The sequence below is a fragment of the Trachypithecus francoisi genome, unplaced genomic scaffold, assembly GCF_009764315.1.
Source record: "Trachypithecus francoisi isolate TF-2019V2 unplaced genomic scaffold, Tfra_2.0 Lachesis_group20, whole genome shotgun sequence".
In the NCBI taxonomy this organism is placed as follows: domain Eukaryota; kingdom Metazoa; phylum Chordata; class Mammalia; order Primates; family Cercopithecidae; genus Trachypithecus; species Trachypithecus francoisi.
Genome location: NW_022681466.1, coordinates 24701171 through 24714880, shown reverse-complemented (window position 1 = coordinate 24714880; position 13710 = coordinate 24701171). Strand labels below are relative to the sequence as shown.

At 52.0% G+C, this 13710-nt stretch overlaps 1 protein-coding gene across 4 annotated transcripts in view; it reads right to left on the bottom strand.

The window, feature by feature from the left end:
* The window catches only part of ITGA3 (integrin subunit alpha 3), a 34670-nt gene that overhangs the window by 11593 nt on the left and 9367 nt on the right, over positions 1-13710 (bottom strand). For all 4 annotated transcript variants that reach the window (XM_033183429.1, XM_033183430.1, XM_033183432.1 and 1 more), the window contains exons 4-19: positions 10338-10587; positions 7975-8061; positions 7376-7583; positions 6707-6903; positions 4930-5018; positions 4654-4790; positions 4400-4486; positions 3413-3480; positions 3204-3340; positions 2465-2614; positions 2265-2362; positions 1824-1971; positions 1499-1567; positions 823-902; positions 664-741; positions 18-120 (exon numbers count right to left, since the gene is read on the bottom strand). In XM_033183429.1, the coding sequence (XP_033039320.1) occupies positions 18-120; positions 664-741; positions 823-902; positions 1499-1567; positions 1824-1971; positions 2265-2362; positions 2465-2614; positions 3204-3340; positions 3413-3480; positions 4400-4486; positions 4654-4790; positions 4930-5018; positions 6707-6903; positions 7376-7583; positions 7975-8061; positions 10338-10587 (1986 nt within the window). The remainder of the gene's footprint in view (positions 1-17; positions 121-663; positions 742-822; positions 903-1498; positions 1568-1823; positions 1972-2264; positions 2363-2464; positions 2615-3203; positions 3341-3412; positions 3481-4399; positions 4487-4653; positions 4791-4929; positions 5019-6706; positions 6904-7375; positions 7584-7974; positions 8062-10337; positions 10588-13710) is intronic.

The following is a 13710-nucleotide window of genomic DNA, read 5'->3' as shown; positions in this document are numbered from 1 at the left end:
CCTGGCGAGCCCCTTACCTGGAATTCATACTTGAGGGGGCTTCCTACATCCTCCACAGTTTTCATGCCAGACTCGCCCATCACTGTCCCCCCAAAGAAGCTTTGTAGCCGGTGATTTACCCTAGGGGTAGGAAGGATGCTGGAGTCACAGGGGACAGGAGACCAGGGCCCCAGCAGAGGTGGTGGGCAACAAAGCTGGTTAACTGTAGCCCCTCCAACATCAGCCATCTCAATAGAAACCCCAGCTCTGCATTTACCAGCTTTATGGACTCAAGCAAGCTATTTATCCTCTCTGAGCCTCAGTCTCTTCATCTGTAAAATGGACTTAATCACAGCTGTTGTATCACAGGGCTGCTGTGAGAAGTCATTGAGATGATGTATATAAAATCCTTAGCACAATGAGCTCTTATAAAATGGCAGAGACAACACCTTAGCCCTGGGGTTGCTGATTCCTCCACTTCTGCCCGCTTTACAAGTGGAACAGTAATAGTAATAATAATGACAGTGATTGTTGTTGTTAAGGAAAGGATGACCCAGGGGAAGTGGAGGCCTGAGGACATTGGGCCAAGGGAGGGGTCAGAGGAGCTTGGGAGATACCTTGGGGATAGGGAACCCTAGCTCAGGCAAGCAGGATGGGGTGGGGGTGGTGGAGAGCGGTACCCACATGCTAAGCGAGGTCTGGAGTGTATAGTCCACCAGCAGAGTGAGGGTCATGGGCCACAGGTTGTCCTGGTGACTTGACCTTCGGAAGAAATGCAGGGGGTAGGAAGGTGATCCAGGATACCTCAGCCCCAACCCAGACTGGCTTCTCGAGGTCACTCACGTGGAGAGCTGCAGCTGCACCTGAAGGTCCCTTGTGTGCAGGGTCACCCCGATGACCTCAAAGGCGATGAGCAGCTCCATCTACCACAAGGGTCAGGGAGGCAGAGAGTGGCATTTGAGGCCTAGCGGGGGTGATGTCATGGGGAAGGAGGGGCTGCACACTATTCCAGTTGGCTTTCTGGCCTTCTCCTCCTCCTCCTGTTCTGGGCAAGGGGTCTCCACGTCTCCACCTCGCCTCTGTCTCCCTTTCCTTTTTTGTCCGTTGGGTCACATCTCTGCTACTTTTGAGCTACACAACCTTGAGCAGGTAACTGACACTTTCTAAGTGTGTGTTTCCACTTCTGTAAAAGAGCATCTGCCTCCTCAGAAGGCTGTGAGAATTATATCCTATCAAAGAAGCACAGTGTTGGGCTCAGGGGCTGGCACACAGTTGGTACTTGGTCAGACTGGTTTCCTCCCCTCCACCTGCTCTAGCTTTGTGCACAGCTCCCTAGCAGCCCCGTTTGTCTTAGTTTCTGGGCCTCTTCTCACCCTCTACTGGGTCTCCCCTCCTGCACTGTGGCTCTCTGCTTCGAGGGAGCCCAGAAAGCAGGCAGGCAGAGGCTAGGAGGACAAGAAGCTCATCAGAGGAGCAGCCTGGGACCCAGGAGAACTGGGAGGATGTGGCCAGTGCTCACCCTCTGGTTCCGTTTGAAGGGGTTCCCCAGCTCGCAAAAGATGGTCTCATTAGCTTGGCAGGCCCCAGGCTGAGGAAAGAAGGCAAATAAGGTCAGGGTCGGGTCAAAGCAGGGCTTGTCCTCCCTCTTCCGTGGTGCAGGGTCAGAAGCCCTAGAGCTTCAGAGACGGGTTCTCCAAGCAGCAGAGACGCTAAGTCCCCCGAGAAGGCCCAGACCAGAGGAGGGGGCACGTGGCAGACGACAACACCTGCACAGGACACGCATATGGGGATGCAAAGACGCAGGAAGCCTTGCTTGGGCTCTGGGCCGGCTGGCGGGCACTCACGGGGCGCACTGAGGACAGCAGCAGGGCGGGAGGCACCACCAGGGTGAGCAGTGCCTCGTGGGCGTCCTCTCCGGTGTGCTCCGAGGTCCGGGTGTTCGTCACGTTGATGCTCAGGAGCAGTTTCCGGACGTCTCTGCTGTACTGGAGCCTAAGAGTAGGAGCCCAGGACTCAGCCAAGAGCTCCGCCCCCAGGGCCCTCGTGGATCAACTAGGCCCCACTCCTGGGGTCTCCTAGGTGAGAAAAGCCCATCTTGGGATAGCCAGGCCCTGCCCTCTAGTCGCACCTAGAGGAGAAAGCCCCGTTTCTGACCATTCCACCTGTTCCCGCTAAAGCCCTGTCCCTCAGGCTCGTCGTGCCATGAGGCCCCGCCCCCACCCTGCCAGTCAATGAGGCCCCGCCCCACCCTTGGCTAATTGGCGCAGCCCGCGGCCCGCAGCCACCTGCTCAGCTTCTGCTGCTGCTCAGACACGAAGGCTGCCCGCATCTGCAAGTTGCTCTCACACTTGTTGTCGGGGCCGCACTCCTTCTGGAACTGGACCTGGGGTGGCCAGAGGTGTGAGGGTCGTACCACCCCAGTGCCCTCTCGCCCCGCCGCCCTCCTGGCCCGTGGTCTTCCAGTCCAGGCCCCAGCCCCACCCACCTCAGTGTGGTTCTCCAGAGCCTGTGCCTGGTTAAGGATCGGGTAGGCGTCCAGGGACCTCAGCCCCAGCCGGGGGCGATCGGGCATCCGCAAAGGTAAAGAGTAGTTCATGGAGATGATGATGGGCCGGAGTTTGTCACGGAGGTTGTCCTGGGGAGAGAGGGTGAGCTGAACCCGGCCCTGCACTGCTCCCTGCCCCAGCTGAGTCCTCACACCACCCTGAACCCCAGAGAAGAGCTGGACCCCCCACCACCCTGAAAACCTGACAGTTAGGCTGAACTCCCTCTAGTCCGGTCGCCAAATTGCGACTTCCTACCATCCCGACCCTCCAAGAGGAGAGACAGGGCTTTTCCTCCTCAAAGGTCCCTTCACCTCCCCATCCACAGGGTCCCCAGGTTGAGCTGTCCCCTTCCACCCTGATGTCCCAGAGACGGACTGAGCTTGCTCCCTACTCAGGGACCCCTTTTCCCAGAGGTGGGTTGAGCCAAGAGCTCCCACACCCCTCACTTTTCTTGGAGGTAATAAGCCCTTTGGCCCCATCCCCACCCCAAGGGTCTCCATCTCTCCTCATGTGTGGGTGCTGTACACTGTACTCCTACAGACTGATAGCCTTCCAAACCGACATCCCCAATCTCTGTCTCTGGGGAGACCCCCGTCCCTCACCCTTGATCTAGGGAGACACTGGCCATCTCCTCCAGGGACCTGGGAGCCCTCATCCTGCCCCTTGCTCCTCCCTCACCATCAGGAGCAGCTCCAGCTTCTGGCAGCGCATCTCGGGCATGGAGAAGAAGCCGTGGAAGACAGCAGACTCACTGCCAGCAAAGCGGAGCCGGGGCGGGCGGCGGTCCCTGTCGGCCTCCAGAGTGTAGGCCAGGGCTACAGGTAGACAGGGTGGTCAGCAAGGGGCCAGGGGAGTGTACCCCTTTTACGCTGCACCCCAGCACTCACTGATGTTTCGCCTGTAGTTGGGGTTCCCGGCACTCTGGTTGTAAGCAAAGCACAGCTCCACTTGCACACTGTTGGAGGGATGTACAGGAGGGCGGGTCACAGTGGGACACACGTCCAGGCCCTAGCTCTCGCCTCTGTACTGGGCAAAAGGAAACCGAGGCCCTTCTGGAGAGAGGCAGGGACAAAACTGGGGAGTCCACAAAGCAGGTCTGTGGTATCCCTGGCCCCTTCCCTTCCACTCCCCTTAGAGCCAAAGAAAACAGGGTTAGAGGTTACTAATGGGGAAACTGAGGCCCAGGGCCCAGAAGGACTTGTCGAAAGTCCTCAGTCAGCAGGTGGCCCATCCCAGTCTTGAACCCAGGTCTACCAATCCCTAGTCCAGGTCTCCTTGTACCACCCACCCCATTTCCCTGCTCTGTCTGCCTTTGCCTTCTGATCCAAAATCCTCATTCACATAAAGACCTTGATGTCATTGCCATCATTACTGTCACTTTCCTAGCAACTAATGTGTTTTTCAGCACTTAGGGTATACACAGTGCTGTGCTAAGGACTTTTTGTATATTATCTCATTTAATTATCACAACAACCCTGTGAATCAGTTATCAATTCTGTTCTACAAGCAAGAAATCGGAGCCTAAGAGGGATTAATAATTCGCCTGAGGAGACTCTCCTCCATATCCATGCACTTAAATGCATCCCCCTTCCCAGAACCCATCCCCACCCCTGCACTGGCATAGCTGGCATTTGAACCAGGCTGTCCAGAGCTCCCACCTTGAACCACTATACTCTACTGCCCCTAATTCATTCATTACCTCTTGCAAGGAATTTTGCTTTTTAATGAGGTTGGGTAGAGAGGGCAAATGCTGGCCCCAAGAATCACATTTCTAAAGGTGGGATGTCAGGAGGCCAGGGGAGGGGTTTGGGAGCTGGGGCCCCTCCTGGCCTGCCTATAAATAAATGACGAATGGGTGGGCAGAGCAATCTCACCAGGAGGTGGCCGTGCAAAGTGCAGGGTCCAGCACAGCGGGCCTGGCCACCAAGGTCTTGTGGACGATGTTGATGACGGGCCGGGCCCTGCAGAGACAACAGAGCCAGACAGATATCAGTGCCTCCTGCCTGCCCCAGGCCAGAGTTGGGGCCCAGGCTTCCAAGGAGCTGGCACAAACATGGACAGAGATGGGAATCCGTGCAGACAAAGATGAGGAAGAGAAAGACCCTTATTCACTGGCCTCCTGGCTCACCGCAGCAGCACAATGTGGTCTGACAGGCTTCCCACTAGAAGGTCTGGGTAGAAGTTCTCATCCACATCCATCTGCCCACTGAGGGAATAGCCGAAGGTGGCCAAGCCAGGCAGTCCCAGCTTCTCTCCGTGGATTACCTGGGGGCAGGGGAAAGTGGTGGGGGCAGGCTCCGGGAAGCAGGGCCCAGGGGGCTACAGGGAAGGGGTCGGTGAAGGAAAGCAAGGAAGACCCATCTCAGCTGGTGGGGGCAGCAGACCCATCCCCGTCTCTCTGTACCTGCTGGGGCTGTCTGGGGAGCCCCTTAGAGCTACTGTGATAGATGTACACTTTGCCCAAGCCTTCAAATGGAGCTCCCACAGCAATATCTGCAGAAGAAAAGGCAAGACAGGGTCACCCAGGTACTCTGGGCCCCATGTCTCCCGAACTCTGTGCTCCAGGCCATGGAGCCCAGCACAGAATTGATTTTGGCCTGATTGATGGATGGGCAATGCTCAGAGCATCAGGGACAGAGCAGAGCTCTGCAGCTCAGGATGAACACTGGGACCATCTGAAGCCCAGCTTCTTCCTATCATGGGTGGGAAAGTAGGTTCAGGAGATGGGAGGTGACTCTACCAGATAGTTGTCAAGCATTCAGTGTGTGTGTGTGTGTGTGCGCGCGCGCATGTGTGTGTTTAAAGACAGTGTCTCTCTCTGTAACCCAGGTTGGAGTGCAGTGGCACAGTCACAGCTCACTGCAGCCTCAACCTCCTGGACTCAAGTGATCCTCCCACCTCAGCCTCCTGAGTAGCTGGGACAGGCACACACCACCATACCCAGCTATTCATTTAATTTTCATGAGAGTGCTGTGGGGTGGATACTATTGTCCCCCTACTTTATAGATGAGGAGACACTCCAAAAACCCAGAGTTGCACAACCAATAAGTTTAGAGAAGAGGAAATTTGAGTCCAGGCCTGTCTCACAGCAGGGGCTGCGATTTTAACCATAACACTACAGCGAACATCACTGAAAGTGTCAAGGCTTTTAACATTCTAATCATTATCTCCACAAATAAGCCCCAAGTGTTGGGTTATCTTCTTAAACTGAACTCTTCCCAGTTTGCAGCTTTGGATGGGATAAGGCCTAGGGAATCAGCAAGCCACGCTTGTTAGTAAGCCCTGTAAAGGGAGCGGAAGCAGGTCTCAGGCAGAAACCAAATGACTTCCACAGTGCACGCTTGGCCTCTGTTGACTGAACTTTCTGGCACCTACTTTGGGTCTTCAGAGGCTCCTTTGCCTTCCTCTTCATTCTCAGCTATGTCCTGGGAAACTGAGGTTATCAGCGAAGTGACTTTCAGATAAGCCAGGTGCCCCTATGGCACTGACTCCAGCCCTGGGTCTGCCCCTGTCCCTGATACCCCAGGTCCGATGGGTTCCCAAGTCCTGCAGAACACTTATGAGGACCCCTATATCCAAGGCTCCCACCTTGTCCCATTCCTTATCATCCTCCACCTGAGATATTACATTCTTGATCTTCACTCCCCTAGCCTTGCTCCACCCCTGCACCCACTCATCCCATACCCCTTCCAGAATCATCCTTCAGGGTACAAAGTTACTATATCACATCCCTGCCCTAAAACTTTCTCTGGATGCCCCACGACCCCACCATCACCATTACCCAAATATAAATCCCTAAGATACTCTGCCTGGCTTTCAAAGCATCCACTCTCACCCCACCCCACTCCACTCCCTCTTCAGCCTCCTCTCTGATGTGAACACTCCACACCCGCAGATTTGGGCACACCAGGCCAGTTTCCATGCCCGTGTTGTATCCCATCAGTTCTCTACTGTGCACTCTCAGCCCAGCCTTGGCTGCACAGCAGCATGCAAGCTCCTCCAGGAGGCCCACTGAGCTTGCCTCTGTTGCTCCCTCTGCACACCTGCACATCCTCTCTCTAGTACTGCTGCGAGCTCCCCAGGTCTGGCCCCATCCTGTCTCATCTGTGGGCCCTGTCAAGCCTGGTGTGCAGCTGGCACTCAGTCAGCAGGGGTGCTGGGTGAGGGGTGCTGGCTTATACCCTGAAATCCATCCTGGTTGATGTCACCAATGCTGGCCACGGATAAGCCGAAGGCGGAGCCACTGGGGCCATGAAGAAGGAGTGAGGGGTGAGCAGGGAAGGAGGTTCCTGCCTGGTTCATGAAGACATAGACGGCACCCCCTACCTCCTCTTTCCTCTCAAAGTAGTAGGGGGCGCCCACCAGGAGGTCCTGCCACCTGCACAGGAGAGAAGGAGAGGGAAATGGGAGTGTGAGGTCAGCCTCCAATATGCAGCATAGCTCTTGTTTGATAGGCGTGACTGTGCCAGGGCACAGGGCTCTGCAAATGGCTCTTCTGGCCACAGGTCATGGGTGGGAAGGACATGTGCATGGGAAGGACATGGAGATGCCAATAAGACTCCCCAAATAGAAGACATATGTCATGGAGATGCCATGCAGGCACAGATCAAACCCAAACAACCCACATCCACTGAAGCATACAAATCCCAAGCAGAAACAAGCAAATGCAGGGGTCCCACAAATGCCATGTGCAAATGCCCAGACTCCCATAAAGTCTGATTGCAAACCCCTGCAAACAACATGCAGACAGCTGCACAACTGCAAATCCTCCACTCCCCTGACCTGGCTTAGGTAAGCCTTCCCCCACCCATCGCTCTCCCTGGCCCCAGAGGATGTCCCTAGATTCTCACCCATCGTTGTTCAGGTCTGCCAGGGCAATGGCGCTGCCAAAATAGGCGCCCACCTGCGAGCCCTCCAGCACCTGCCTCCTCCGCAGGTCTCCGCCTGCCTCCTGGCTCAGCAAGAAGACCGCACCCATATGTTGGTGCCGTGGGGCACCTGTCACAATGGTGATGTTTTTGGGGTGCAGGATGGCACTGCCTACCTGCACCGTGTACCCTGGGATAGAGGGAAGATGTTCAACCAAGGTCCCAGTCAACTTTGTCTCTTTCTACTCTGGACCCATCTCCCTATCCCCTCCTTTGCCCCCCACCATGATGTTCTATCTCACTATTCCAAGTAGGGCAAGTAAGTAGACTCCAGATGGCCAGCAGCCATGCCCCATCCCAGCCCTGGTTCTGCCTGGACACTGGACTGTGAGTATCCTAAAGGTAAGAACTTTGCATCTTGAGAGCTTGGAACAGGGCCTGGCATACAGGTGCTGGTCAATCTGCATGTGATAGTTTAACTAAATGCCATTAGTCACAACTGCACTCTGGCCTCACCTTTCCACCACGGACTAAGCCCCCTTCCCGTCTATCACTCGATGGGCTACCACTACTATACTCACCAATATAGAGGTTTCCTTGGTCCTCTGGGTCCTTGTAACTATACTCAGATAAGTCCCACTCCTTACGCTGAATCATGTAGCTGTTTCCTTCACAGGGATTGAGGGAGGGAGAGTAGGGAGTATAAGTCACCACTGGTTTCCTCTACCATGTCCAGCCCACCCCCACTCCCACCCAACAAGGATAATAATAACCCCTTTTATTGGTGAGCACTTTGCCATTTATAAATCACATCCTCTTTAACAATTATTTTTTCCTCTTTTTTTTTTTTTTTTTGAGACAGAGTCTCGCTCTTGTTGCCCAGGCTGGAGTGCAGTGGCGTGATCTTGGCTCACTGCAACCTCAGCTTCCCAGATTCAAGTGATTCTCCTACCTCAGCCTTCTGAGTAGCTGGGATTACAGGCGTGTGCCACCATGCCTGGCTAATTTTTGTATTTTTAGTAGAGACAGTGCTTCACCATGTTGGTCAGGCTGGTCTCGAACTCTTGGCCTCAAGTAATCTGTCTGCCTCAGCCTCCCAAAGTGCTGGGATTACAGGTGTGAGCCACTGCACCTGGCCTATTTTAACAATTCTTTGAGGTGAAATTATGACCCCTGTTTTGCAGATGAGAAAAGTGAGACTCGGGAAGGAAGTTGACCTGCTCATAATCCCATGGGGAGCTGGTTGTTACAGCCATGGCTAGAACTTAATCATTCAGGCGCCTGGATATTAGAAGCTAGATGGCTTTCCCCACTCTCTAGACACTGAGGTCAGACTCCACACCATTATCTCTTTCTGGTCCTGATCCCAAACTCGGGCTGCCTAGCTAGACCCGGGTTCCAGGGCTGCTGCTGGAGAGTATCTGTGACCCTGCCAAGGTGTGACATGACCAGGGGGTGGGAGGCAGGAGCAGAAGAGGGGGCAGAGGCCTCAGCCTTCGGTGTGCCCAGAGCTGTGACTATGCCTGGCTACCTGTTGGTCAAGAGGAGATTCAAGGCTCCTCTGCCTGCTGATTCTGCAACAACAAAGGTTCAGTAAGGGAAAAGGGGTCACTATTGCTACAACCTGTGTGATGGAGGGAGGCAAAGAGATGGAGGGAGTGTAAGCAGTCAGACACCCACTGTGAGACCATGTGTGGTATCTTTTACAAGCATCGTCTTTTACAAGAAAATACTCTGCACCCTCTAAAATGATGGTCCTACATATATCAACATGAAAAAGTGCCCATGACTTTGGATAAGTGAAAGAGAGAAAGTAGTGATATTGATTTATTTAGTTTTTTGAGATAAAGTCTTGCTCTGCTGCTCAGGCTGGAGGAGAGTGGCACAATCGCAGCTCACTGCAGCCTCAACCTCCTGGGCCCAAGCAATCCTCCCACCTCAGCCTCCTGAGTAGCTGGGACCATAGGCGTGTGCCACCATGCCTGGCTAATTTTTTAATTTTTTGTAGAGACGGGGTCTCCCTATGTTGCCCAGGTTAGTCTTGAACTCCTGGGCTCAAGTGATCCCCACCTCAGTTTTCCAAAGTGTTGAGATTACAGGTGTGAGCCACTGCACCTGGCAATACCTATTATTCTAAAATAAATCTAGAAGGACCCGCAATATACCATTAACATTAGGGAACAGAAAGAAGAGTGGGGGAAGAAGAACACTTTTACACTTTATTTTTACCAAATCCTACTGTACTATGTAGTGGTTCTACCAGGAGCATGTTTTATTTTTAGAATTAGTTTGTAAATGGTTAAACTGAAATCAGGCGGACCTGTATTCCAATCCAGGTTTCATAACTTTGTTGGCCTTGGGCAATTTACTTCTCTAAGTCTTAGTTTTTGTTTTTGTAAAATGGATATAATAATATTTGCCTCATAAGAGTATTTTAAAAATGATTGAGGCTGGGCGTGGTGGCTCATGCCCATAACCCCAGCACTTTGGGAGGCCGAGGAGGGTGGATTGCTTAAGCCCAGGAGTTCGAGACTAGCCTGAGCAACACGGTGAAACCCCATCTCTACAAAAAATACAGAAATTAGCCAGACGTAGTGGCCCATGCCTGTGGTCATAGCTACTCAAGAAGCTGAGGTGGGAGGATCACCTGAGCCTGGGGAGGTCGAGGCTGCAGTGAGCCATGAGTGTGCCACTGCACTCCAGCCTTGGTGACATAGTGAGACTCTATGTCAAAAAAGAAAAGAAAAAGATTGATTGACATAATAGGTATAAGGCCCCTGGCACATAGTAAGTGCTTTAAAACAGTAGAAGTCATGGTGGTGGCTGATATTGGCATGAAGTCATGTTTCTAGTGTGGATGGTCTAGGCCAGCTGTCCCAGTGGCTAACTGGGGGTGGGTGGTCTCTGCTCTTCCTTTCTTCCCCCATGGCCCCATGGTCCCCACCTTTCCAGTTGTAGGCACCGGGGGCACCGAAGTACACAGTGTTCTGGGTGAAGCCACCGCTGGTGCCCAGCTGGCACATGCCCGTCTCCAGGTAGTCAGTGTTGCTGTTGCACATCTCGTTGTGGTAGGTCTGCCAGTCATCACTGGGGTCCAGCTCTAGGTCATTGCCTCGCACATAGCACTTGCCCACCATGCGCCGCTGGTCTTCTGACCCCGACCACAGCACCTGGGTGTAGCGGTGGGCACAGACCTGGGGACCCCCCAAACACAGGCAGCCTCAGTCAGGCACAGGGACCCGGGTCAGCTGTCTCTTTTACCCTGTAAGCCTCTGGCTTTGCTGAACAGGAGTCAAAGGAGATCTCCTGGCTTCTCCTTCTCCCAGTGATACTTAAACCTGCATCTCCTTTCCAGAATTTAGAAATCTGCTCTGAGGGTCAGGAACACTTTTTGGAAAGCTGTAAAGTGTGGATTTGAGAGTGGCTTACAGATCTCAGCAAAGGGAAAGCAGGGAAGGATGAGAGACTGTGGGGTTCAGGCTCTTGGTCTAGAAGGGGTTAGTAACAGAGAGATTAAGGAACTTACTGCTCTGCCATCTTCAGATGACCCTGTCCTCTTAATGAAAGGACCATTATTAAAATGATAATTACAATGACAGTAACAATAATAGCAGCAGCTAACAATTCCTGAGTGCTTCCTGTATGCCAGGCACAATTCTAAGCTCCTCACATATTAAGTGTTAAGCCTGCTAGTGAGCCTATGGTGTAGGAATGATTATTTTCCCCATTTTAGATAAACTGAGGCACAGAGAGCTCAGTTAACCTGCCTAAGATCTCATACCTAGAGAGAAGCAGAGAATGTTCAAACCAAGCCTGTCTGCTTCCAAAATCTGAGCTCTTAAGCACATGCTGTGCTGCTTCACAGAGGGGAGAATCTATGCACAGCTTCTGAGTGCACTTTAGCTGCTCAGTATATATTTATTGGGCAAACTGATGGGCCAGAATAGGGTGACTTAAAACAGCCTGGAGGCAGGCAAAGTCCAAAAGTAGGCCCTGGTTCTTCTTTACTTGCTTTCTGTGGTCCCTTCTAGCTGTGAGCTCCACCAGCACGATGCCTGAGCCTGTCTTAGTCACTGCTAAGCTTCTAGGAATAGCACAGTGTTTGGTACACAGTAGGGGCTCACCAAATATTTGTTGAATGAACGGTGTAAATAACTACTAAAGGATCCAGGGTGCAGAATCACTTTAAATGGGCTCCTAGACCACAGCCATCCATAACAGGGGTCTGAAAAAAGCATTTCAATGAACTGATGACAACCTGGAGCTTTAACAGTGTTCAAAGGTGACAGAAATCACAGCAGCGATGGCTTATGGCGTGGCAAATGATTAGAAGGGGTTACAAGGGCACCTTCTGGAGTGATTTTAAGATATATTTTTGGTTACACAGGTATATACATTTGTAAAAATTCATTGAAGTTTAAAATCTGTACATTTCACTGTATGTAAACATTACATCAATTTTTTCCATTTTTTGTTTGTTTGTTTTTTTTATTTTTATTTTTATTTTTTTTTATTTTTTTTTTTTTGAGACGGAGTCTCGCTCTGTCGCCCAGGCTGGAGTGCAGTGGCCGGATCTCAGCTCACTGCAAGCTCCGCCTCCCAGGTTTACGCCATTCTCTCGCCTCAGCCTCCCGAGTAGCTGGGACTACAGGCGCCCGCCATCTCGCCCGGCTAATTTTTTGTATATTTTAGTAGAGACGGGGTTTCACCGTGTTAGCCAGGATGGTCTCGATCTCCTGACCTCGTGATCCGCCCGTCTCGGCCTCCCAAAGTGCTGGGATTACAGGCTTGAGCCACCGCGCCCGGCCTGTTTTGTTTTTTTTAGACAGGGTCTGACTTTGTCATCCAGGCTGGAGTGCAGTGGCATGGTCTCAGCTCACTCCAGCCTCTCTCTCCGGGGTTCAAGTGATCCTCCCACCTCAGCCTCTCAGCTAGCTGGGACTACAGGCGCACATCACCATGCCGGGCTAATTTATATATATTTTTGTAGAGACGGAATTTTGCCATGTTGCCCAGGTTGGTCTCAAACTCCTAGACTCAAACGATCCTCCTGCCTCATTCCAAAGGAATGAGCCACCTAGCCTGGCCACATCAATTTTTAAAATGAGAAAAAAGCCAGGCATTGTTGCTCTAGCCTATAATCCCAGCTACCTGGGAGGCCAAGGCAGGAGGATCACTTGAGCTCAGGAGTTCAAGCCTACAGTGAGCTATGATCGTGCCACTGCACTCCAGCCTGGGTGACAGAGCCAGACCTCATCTATAAAAGAAAGAAAGAAAAGAAAAAGAAAGAAAGAAAGAAAGAAGAAAGGAAAGAAAGAAAGAAAGAAAGAAAGAAAGAAAGAAAGAAAGAAAGAAAGAAAGAAAGAAAGAAAAGAAAAGAAAAGAAAAGAAAGAAAAGAAAGAGAAAGAAAGAAAGAAAAGAGAAAAATAGGGCCAGGTATGGTAGCTCACGCCTGAAATCCTAGCACTAGCACTTTGGGAGGCCAAGGCGGGAGGATCACTTGAGCCCAGGAGTTTGAGACCAGCCTGGGCAACACAGTCAGACCCTGTCCCTATAAAAACTTAAAAAATTAGCCTGGGAGGCTAAGGCTGGAGGGTCACTTGAGTCTGGGTAGTCAAGGCTGCAGTGAGCTGAGATGGCACCACTACACTCCAGCCTGGTTGAGAGATGAAATCTTCTTTTTTTTTTTTTTTAGATGGAGTCTTGCTCTGTCACCCAGGTTGGAGTGCAGTGGTGTGATCTTGGCTCACTGCAACCTCTACCTCCCAGGTTCAAGCAATTCTCCTGCCTCAGCCTCCCGAGTAACTGGGACAACAGGTGGGCACCACCGCCCCCGGTTTATTTTTTATATTTTTAGTACAGACAGGGTTTCGCCATATTGGCCAGGCTGGTCTCGAACTCCTGACCTCGTGATCCACCAGCCTCAGCCTCCCAAAGTGCTGGGATTACAGGTGTGAACCACCGCACCCAGCTGAGAGTCTTCTATCTTGAAAGAAGAAAGAAAAGAAAAGAGAGAGAAAGAGAGAGAGAGCCTCATTCTCTCTTTGCCTGCTGCCATCAGCATAAGATGGGACTTGCTCCTCCTTGCCTTCCACCGTGATAGGCTTCCCCAGCCATGTGAAACTATCAAGGCAAGAGAAAAACCTGACATCAAAGAAGCACATTCTAAGACTGAGTTTATGTGCCTATCTGGATACTGATAATTCATGTCTGAAGAAAGCATAAGTATTGCATTCTCTTGGCCACAGTAATTGTTTCAGAGAAGAGCACCTGAAATAGTCAGAGCTAATGAGTTGTAATCAGATATCTACAAGGA